This window comes from Cornus florida, unplaced genomic scaffold, assembly GCF_030987335.1.
Source record: "Cornus florida cultivar Cherokee Brave unplaced genomic scaffold, ASM3098733v1 CherokeeBrave_3.0.0_Hap2_Chr08, whole genome shotgun sequence".
Taxonomy (NCBI): domain Eukaryota; kingdom Viridiplantae; phylum Streptophyta; class Magnoliopsida; order Cornales; family Cornaceae; genus Cornus; species Cornus florida.
Genome location: NW_026775578.1, coordinates 38,808,295 through 38,818,317, shown reverse-complemented (window position 1 = coordinate 38,818,317; position 10,023 = coordinate 38,808,295). Strand labels below are relative to the sequence as shown.

At 35.8% G+C, this 10,023-nt stretch overlaps 2 protein-coding genes across 2 annotated transcripts; both read left to right on the top strand.

Annotated features, from left to right (window-relative positions):
- The first annotated feature begins 6,650 nt into the window (after positions 1-6,650).
- Positions 6,651-8,111, top strand: LOC132270085 (receptor-like protein EIX1). Its single transcript, XM_059771290.1, has one exon. The coding sequence runs from the start codon at positions 6,651-6,653 to the stop codon at positions 8,109-8,111; it is 1,461 nt and encodes a 486-aa protein (XP_059627273.1).
- Positions 8,112-8,761: 650 nt separating this feature from the next.
- On the top strand, positions 8,762-9,229 carry LOC132270084 (receptor-like protein EIX2). The gene has a single exon (XM_059771289.1). It carries the CDS (start codon positions 8,762-8,764, stop codon positions 9,227-9,229), a length of 468 nt encoding a protein of 155 aa, XP_059627272.1.
- The last annotated feature ends 794 nt before the right edge of the window (positions 9,230-10,023 follow it).

Here is a 10,023-nt window from a genome sequence, read left to right as displayed (position 1 = left end):
AAACAGCTCATAATCTCTAACTCACATTCAAATCACGCATTAAACCATTCTACTCCTCAACACTAATCATCACACCATAACATCTTTACTGCCACTCATTTAAAATAACAGTTTCAACCTATCATTCCATCAAACCATCAAGCCACTACTAAACAATTCTTCTTTCAATATCCTTAAGACAACACCATCATAACAATTGAAGAAGCACCACTCCCAGTACTTTCCACAATGATCACTATTTATCACTTAAAAAGAACATCCATACGGCAATGCTATGCCGACAAATCCTCAAAACAAAAATGAGCATATAAATCCAAAATGCTCACCCAACTGTCTCCTTAAAACCATCAACAATGCAATCAATCACCACTTTCTTCCCAAATACTGAGGTCACCTCTAAACTGACTTACTCTCCAATACAGGTACCCAAGTACTAATACCCCCATGATCATTCTTCCCATAATAACTGCACAATTCTAATCCCTTAGAAACAACAAGCTTCCACTACCAACCGCTCCTTCAAAAGTGACGCTAACTCAACATGAAAACACACATCACTCATGATACCCGACACCATAGTCAACACCCGCTACAAGAAAATAAGAATCCTACACGGCAATGTTACAGGAACAATCCCTAAGAGGGACAACAGACACCATATCAAATAGTCAATCACACAAACTACACTCTACGATAACTACAAAACAATGGTCTCTCATTGGTATTTAACTAAACACTCAAGTCATACCTACAACTAACCTATCTAACCAAACAAAAGGGTATACAACTCCTACACCCCTAACACTATCATTTCCCAACCAATCACCACGACTACCATCCAACACAATGGAATGTCCACATCAATTTTATCTTAATTGTATGCCCGCAGCTAGCCCAGTGTGGTAACCTTCTGGTGCCACTTGCACACGCTCACTCACACCTGCCCATATGGCCACAAAATAAAAAAAAATCAAATAGAACAAGCCACCAAGCCCAAGAGGTCACTCCTCATCCTGGCTCAACACAATCTGTAACCAACATTCTGTGGTCACCAAAGAACATCACATTAAGCTTCTGCATTCTTCACTGGAAATCAAAACAAAAGGTGTAACCTACTTATCTTGTCGCCAACTCAAGGTTAACCTCAACTCTTACTCCCAAAATGGCAATCTAAGAGACAAACTCTCAACCTTAAACATCAGTGAACTTCTAAATAAAATCCAAATACAAACCTTGCTCAACTCGTACAACACATGAACCTTACAAGTCATACACTACATACCACCTCACGTCCTATGACATCTAGTCAACTTTGCTTACATGAAAGGATCCCATGACTCACACACCATACCCTACTAATCCATCATCCCAAGAGTCCACTCACTACACCGAAGAAACACAACACGAACTCTCGCCCGTGCAAGAAATGAGGACTTTCGTCCCAGAAGACACCTAAGATCAAACCCTACCACCGTTACCAGTCTTTAGGGAAAAGACTCCTAATGGAACAACTCGTTTAGATCAAACTGGACTCAAAAGATCGTGCTATTCACATCACCTATGCTCATAACACTGATACCTTTCCCAGTCATAGGTGACAACTCGCAGAACTAACATAACATAAAAACGCACCTGCTAAACAATTACATACTGAAAACATAACACCTACTCGTATATCATTTAAGTCAGTGATACACACATATAACATATAAGTATGTAATCGCGTAAGCAAATAAACAGGTAAGTAAGTAAGCAAATAAGCATGCTTCAGAAACATTCAAACACTTTAACACGTAGCACATAACCATGCAATTTAGCTTTCCTATGTAATTCCAAATAGGCCTCTACCAGTCGTCCTAATGGTATTCGAACCATCGCTCTGATACCAATTTTGTAACGACCCGAACCCGAGGATCCGAAATCGCTAACCGAGTCCTTACTTGAACCCGAGGTCAACTAAGGGCAATACCATCCTTTCCTATGTCAATACATAATATAAGTGTCATTCAAAGGTTTATAAAAAATAATAATAATAATAATAAATAAATAAATAAATAATAAAATGAAATCATAGCGACAAAGTATGTCAAAATAGTCTACTAACCCATCGAACCCTGTGGAGGAACGTCGTCGGCCACTTCACTTCCATGTCCTGAAAAAATGTTAAATATAAGGGGTGAGCAAATTTCTCAGTAGGTGGTGTCTAAGACACACCTCTTGTGACCCCGTGAATCCACACAATGAATAGAAAAATAAAGAAGCGGGATCATACCACACCGGGGTAAACATAGCAACAAATTCGACAATCCAAGTCATAATTAAATTATGACGTGCAATGGGATGGAATGCCATGCAATGTCACTCCCCATTTTACAAAACTATTTTTGCCATCATTTTCAAACCGTTAATGCAACCCATCCCATGACAGCTCCATGGCGGCACCAGAGAAGGATTGGTTAACTGTCCCTGACCACAAGGCAACTCCAGGGCGTCATTTAAGCCAGTTAACTCAACCACGCTAGGGCAGTCTCCCTATTTCCCTCTAGGTCACATTAACCCCACGGTCCCTAGGCAACTCTTAGGCGGCCAGGTTTTCACAAAACCACTTAAATCAAAACTTTTCCCAAAAATCCCCTTTCACTTTCATTTCAAAATACTTTGCCCTTTTCATTCATGCCCAATGCTATGAATCCATGTCGCATATTTTTATTTATTTATTTTTTTTTTTAATGATATGAGAATAAAAAAAATTCACACTACACAATTTAACATGCTCCTTCATAGCAATTTCTAGAGAATTAATAGACACCGTAGGCATGGAAATTAACATCTAAACATGTTTTTCACATGATTTCAGCAACACATATAAGCATAGACTTCAAATACAACAACTATATCATTTTTCAAGACAATCAATTCAAATAAAGCATGCTTGATAACAAATAATTAAAGAAAATTCACAAGAGAATAAGAAATTGGGAATTAAGAACCCCTACCTTAATTTAAGCAAAAAGTCCGCCCTAGATCCCGAATTCTCTAGAGTGCACTAAACAAGGAATTGCTCCAATCAATTTGTAGATCTCGCCGTGATCTTTAATTTGCTACAAACGGCACTTAAAAATACCAAGAATTGAAAAATAAATCAAAAAATGAAATTTGAGACCAAAGGAAAAAGAAAAATCTAGAAGAAGAGGGAGAGAAAAGGAGTTATGGGAGAGAGAGAGAGAGAAACGAGGGGGGAAATGTGAATGGCCTCTTTGGCCTTAAATGGTGGTGGTGGGTCCCACCACCAAAAATGATTTTCTTTTTCTTTTTATTTTAATTTCCTTTTTGCACCACACAAATATATGTCTATACAAACTATATAAAACCCACATAAATTACATTAAATAAAATGCATGGGATGCCAATGGACCCAATTAAAATCCCTGTATGCAATAATTCGGGTAGCAGGTCCGACACAGGATTATCCGGTCCGAAAAACTGAAAAATGCCGAAATGGCAACCTTGGCATTTCAAAGAGTCTTGGACTCAATAAAATGTCCCAACCAACTCTCGGACACAACCAACACACTCCACGGTGTCTGGCACGCAAAACGAGAAAAGACGAGAATGCCCTTGCAAGAATGAAAAATTCCAGAAAAATAGAAAATGGCGAAATTCAAAAATATTACAGATTTTAAATTTGAATTTTTGATATTTGATGCGGACAACATTTTCCAATAATCATTTTGAATTGACCATGTAAAAAAATTAAAAAATAAAAAAAAATTTAAGATCATTTATGTTGTAGTCAAGTCTTAGAGCTCAATACCTCTTAAAAACTGGTTGCGCACTAAACCATCTCTCCTAGAAGGCTGTTGGTACTCTACTTCATGTATAAATAAATTATGATCCTTTCTAGTGTTCGATTCCCACCCCCATCATCCCTCACAACATTCACTTATTTAAATGAGAAAATTCAAATCACACACAATATTCAGTTATTTAGAAGGAAAAAAAAAAAAGAAAATTCTCGCTTAAAATGAAGAAGAAGAAGAAGAAGAAGAAGAAGTCAACATGTGATGTAGATTCCACGGGGTAAGTGAGTTTCATCACATAATAACTTAGATTTAGTAGAACTGTAGAAGGAACCATTTGCCTTATATAGTCATATACACTCAATTGAAGAAAAACAATATTGGCCTAGGCGCCTAGTATAAACAATATTGAAGAAAAATTGGAGTATTAAGTCTACAAGATTTAGCATTTTAAATCTCCACGTAGAGCATTGATTCAGCAAGTCTAATAACTAATTATTCATTGCAAACCCTAGTCAATTATTAATTACATAATAATCTTCAATAACACAACCATTAGGTCAGCTTCCAGCTCCTAGAAAATGCTCACCTCCCAGATGTCTGTACTTGGAAATCGAGTCCCAACATGTTACACTTTCATATATGAACATTAGTTTCGTGATCCAAAAAATTTCCCTTTAAGAGAATGATAAAATGGAAGGGCCATAAATATCAAGAGCTCAAGCAAAGTAAGGTATACATTTATTTTTATGTTTTAATATCAATTTCAATGTGCTTGACCAAAAAATAAAATCTGAAATCATTAATAAGAAAGCATCAGGTCTCAGGTTCAATTCTCACTGGGTGCACACAATTAGTTGGGACCATGATGACGGACACAGTATGAGCTTTACTCGATCCGTGTGGAGTGGTCAGTTGCACGGGTCCCATGGATTCGCCTCGGACACCCCAGTCATCAAATTTTTATTATTTTTTTATAACCAACTTGGATTTGTTCGGGTCAACAATCAATTTCAGTGTGTTTCGCCAGATACTAAAACCTAAAATCATCAATCAGAAAGTATCAGGTTTCAGGTTCAATTCTCATTGGGTGCACACAATTCGATTCGTTGGGACCATAACGGCTGACATAGTATGAGCTTTACTTGATCCATGTGGAGGGGTCAGTTGCACAGGTCCCATGGATTTGCCTCGAACACCCCAGTCATCAATTTTTTATTATATTTTTTATAACCAACTTGGATTCCTTCGAGTCAACAATCAATTTCAATGTGCTCAGCCACATACTAAAATCTGAAATCATCAATAAGAAAGAAATTATTACTATATTTGGAAGCACTAAATTCACATCTTAAATTTAGAATTGGAGGAAATTCATTTTAAACTTTGAACTAAATTTTCTCTAATTTTCTAATCCAAGGAATCAATTCAGTGCTCATCCCATGCACAAGGTAAGAAAAGTTGGTACGAATTATTTTTTAACCGCAAACACTATACAACATAAATCAAGTCCAGAATCATGAATCTATAAGGCAGAAGAGGCAACTGCTAACATTTCAGGTGCTTTATCATAAGGCTTCTGATTGTATAATTCCAACTGAACTATGATGTCCGTGAGCCTCAAGATATGTAGAAAGCAATATCAAATAATTCAAATAAAGCAATATAATATAAGAATGGTGCCAGAACATTCAGGTGTAATCAGAAAATTTAATTGGTATGATCATCTTGCAAATAGTAAGGTTTCTAGAATGACAATGACATTGTAGTGACATCTTGTCCTATTAAATTCTTAAAAATTGTTTAATGTTGCAAGCAACATGTTATATGCTTCACCCTGATTAATAGTTTAGTGCTTCCATGACTTCGTGGGTAAATGGAGAGAGCACAAATAATAAACAATAAAATATATATATATATATATATATATATATATATATATATATATATTTTCCAAATTATAATAATAAGTAATTTTCTTCTTACAGAAAATAACATATAAGACATGAAATTTTCTACTTCCCTCCTTATACGTCAAGGATTTATAATGTCTGAGTATAATGGTATTATGATAAGATTGTTCCATTGTAATATCAAAATTACCAATTAAAATAAAAAAGTAATCTCTCCGCAAAGGTTGTGTCTCGACGGTTTGAAGAAAATTAAATAAATAACCTCTCTACATATAGTAGCTTGTGCGTATCTAACCCTTATCTGACACACTGGTGAGATGACAAGCACTTTGCTAACTACGTCACGAAAGAAACTCGGCCTAAAAAAAAAAAAAAAGTTTAGAAAAAAGTTTATTTGCCCTCTCTTTTTTGACGAAAGACCATGTATGACTCGGTAGTGGATTTTGATTTCTGCTTTCTTTTTCGTATCATTGGGGGGAACAGAGTCATAATTTGATGAAATTTCTACCAATATTTTATGTCTCAAAAGAAATTGAGCCTTTAAAAAACACATTGCATTATAAAAATAAAAAGAATTTGAGTGGACTTGACTACTGATTTCTTAACCCTTTCTTTTTGTCCAACATGGTTTAACGTTGCAGCAGTGGATCTTCAGTTAGTCCAACGTAATAAATTTCACCAAATATGTTCGTCGTCTGGTGATTAGACATTGCAGGGAATAGGAATGGTGTCTTTCTGTGGGTCCACCGTAAGAAATTTTTTTCTTTTGAATGACCTATTGAAATCTTGTGCGAAAAAAATATATGTATATATGTTTCAGCAAGTAGTATAAATAGGGGTCATCAATTGTGAGTTGGTTATCTTCACCGGCCGATTCTGAAAATGATGAGTGGAGAAATGTTGTTTAAACATTTCTTTAGTAATATTGTGCTTGAAAATGAAACCAGCTCTTGGAGATGTTGGTAAAGTAGTGAGGTGCATAGAGAGGGAGAGACAAGCTCTCCTTCAGTTTAAAGAAGGACTCATTGATGATTATGGCGTCCTCTCTTCTTGGGGGAACTCATCAACTGAAGACTGCTGCAAATGGAGAGGAGTCCAATGTAGCAACCGCACTGGTCATGTGAAGGCGCTCAATCTTCACGTTCCCTCATACATTTATCAGCCTTTGAGAGGTAAGATTAGTCCTTCTTTGCTTGAATTGCAGCATTTGAAGTATTTGGACCTCAGTAACAACAATTTTACAGGGAGCCATATCCCAGAATTCATTGGTTCCTTTAGCAGATTACAATACCTCGATCTTTCAGTTGATGATTTTGAGGGTACGATTCCTAATCAGTTTGGGAATCTTTCCGAATTGCGTTCTCTTGATTTGGGCTATAATTATGAACTGAGTGTAAAAAGTTATCTCCATGGAATCATTTCACCCCAACTTCCATTGACAAATTCTTCTGCATTGTCTCTTGCTGTCCTTGATCTCTCTTCCAATTATTTCAATTCTTCAATATACAGTTGGTTGTTCAATTTCAATACTAGTCTTGTTCATGTAGACCTTTCTGAAAACAATTTACAAGGTCTGATCCCTGATTCTTTCCGAAACTTGAATTCCCTTGCCTATCTTCATCTCTCTTACAATCAACTTGAAGGTGGGATTCCAAAATCCATTGGGAACTGTACTAGTTTACAAACATTGAATTTGGGTTGGAATCAACTTTCATCTTTACCAGATTTAACCAGATTATCTTCATTGAGAGTGTTGGATCTTTCAAACAATCGATTGACTGGATCACTACCCAAAAATATTGGCCAACTTTTCATGCTTGAAATTTTGGACGTCTCGTCAAATTCTTTACAAGGTACAATCTCCGAAACCCACCTCTCAAATCTCAACAACTTGAAGCATTTGGGCTTGTCTGATAACTCCCTATCTTTAGACTTCAGTTCTGATTGGAATCCTCCTTCTCAACTCGATGTCATAAACTTGCGGTCTTGCCTGTTGGGCCCTCGTTTCCCAAACTGGCTTCTAACTCAAAACAATTACTCTCACCTTGATATCTCTAATTCTGGAATTTCAGATATTGTCCCTAGGGAGTTTTGGAATTTATCTCCTATACTGTCTTACATAAATCTCTCTTCCAACCACATGAATGGCATGGTGCCTGATTTGACGTCATTGAAGACAGTTTTTTATCCTGAAATAGATTTGAGCTATAATCGTTTTGAATGTCAAATGCCACTATCTCCTCCCAACATCACAGCTTTGAATCTCTCTAAAAATATGTTTTTTGGGTCAGTTTCTTTTTTATGCAGCATATCCAATAAGCTTCTCAGCTTTATTGACTATCAGATAATCGATTATCAGGGGAGCTTCCTGATTGCTGGATGCATATGCATGAATTAGTCATCCTTAATTTGGCTAACAGAAATTTCTCTGGAAAAATTCCTAGCTCCATGGGTTTCCTCTATTAAATTTAAACATTGCACTTACGCAATAACAATTTCACTGGAGAATTGCCTTCGTCATTGAAGAACTATAGTCGTTTGAAGATCATTGATATGGGAGAAAATAAATTATCAGGAAAAATACCATCATGGATAGGGACAAACTTAACAAGTTTAATTGTTTTTAGTCTTCGATTGAATAAGTTGCATGGACACATACCTCTAGAAATATGCCATCTCAGCTCTATTCAAATCTTGGACCTCTCCCAAAACAATATATATGGGATTATACCGCCGTGCTTCAATAATTTTATTGCTTTGGTTCAGTGGAATAAATCTGAAGGAAACATTGTTCATGACTATATTGCTTATACAAGTGGTTCTGATGGTTATGCTAATGCGTATGTAGATAATGCATTGGTGCTATGGAAAGGGAAAGAGAGTGAGTACAAAAATAATTTAGCACTAATAGGAGGCATTGATCTGTCTGGCAATAGATTAGTTGGAAAAATTCCTGATGAAATCTCGAGTCTTGCATAATTGAATTATTTGAACTTATCGAGAAATGAATTGAATGGACATGTCATTTAAAATATTGGTGAGTTGAAAATGCTAGAATCTCTCGACTTGTCTAGAAATCAGCTTTCTGGTGAGATTCCTATAGGCATCACTCGTTTAAATTTTCTTGCTGTCTTGGATTTGTCAAATAACAACTTGTCTGGGAAAATTCCATCAAGCACTCAATTGCAGAGCTTTGATGCCTCTGCATATTCTGGAAATGATGAACTTTGCGAGCTTCCACTTCCAAATAAGTGCCCAAGAGGTGAAACAACTTTGGAACCTTCTGTCGGTAAAGATAATATCATTCAAGGAAATGAGGATGGGTTCATAAACCGAGAATTTTATGTCAGCATGGGGCTAGGTTTTGGGGTTGGATTTGGTGGAGTCTTTGGCACTTTACTGCTCAATCGTTCATGGGAACATGTCCTTTTCAAATTCTTGAACAACATAAAAGACTGGATCTATGTGACAATAGCAGTGAAAATGACCAAATTAAGGAGGCGGCCTCAAAACTAACAGGTACATATCTCATATGGCTTTTTTGAATTTTCTACACTTCCACTCCAATTTTGTTTTTATGTATTAGCTAGATTTTCAATACTTGAACGACACTCTTTATAATAGTTCAAATTGTTTCTATGTGACAATAGCGGCGAATATGGCCAGAGTGTGGAGGTTGCTTCATAGCTAATAGGTAAATATATTTTTTTGATGTTTGTGAATTAGCTGCACTTTCACTCCTTGAATTTCTTTTTCCAATATTTGAATGAAACTATAACACTTCAAACACAACAACAAAAAAAAAAAAAATTAATTCCTCTCATTGTAAACTAATGTTAGTTATTCAATTTAACATTTTGATTAAACAGATTGCTTACATTGTTTATATTGTTCTAATTTTTTTGCATTTTCGGTGTATGCCACTTCAAGTTCTTGCAGGGACAACTTCGAGTTTTGCATACCCTCCAGTGCTGCAACTGTATTGTAGGCCTCTCAATTTCTTGAAGAATAAATTGTACTAGATTTAGTTAGTGTTGATTGAAGCACGGCCATATTGTATTGGACTATTTGTATGAGGAATGGTTGTGGCACGATCCAAAATAAATATATTACATAGTTTGCTGTCTAATATTAAATTGCTTTATAATATACCATTTAAAATATGGTTTCTTGAACATTATTATTGATAAGGCCTCTTTTCTAGTTGTAACTCATTCTTAATTAATAATCTCTTAGGCTTTGTTTAGTTAGGTAGAAACAGCTAGAAAAGAAAGGAAACAGAAAATTTTAAAATTTTGTTAGAGTTTTTT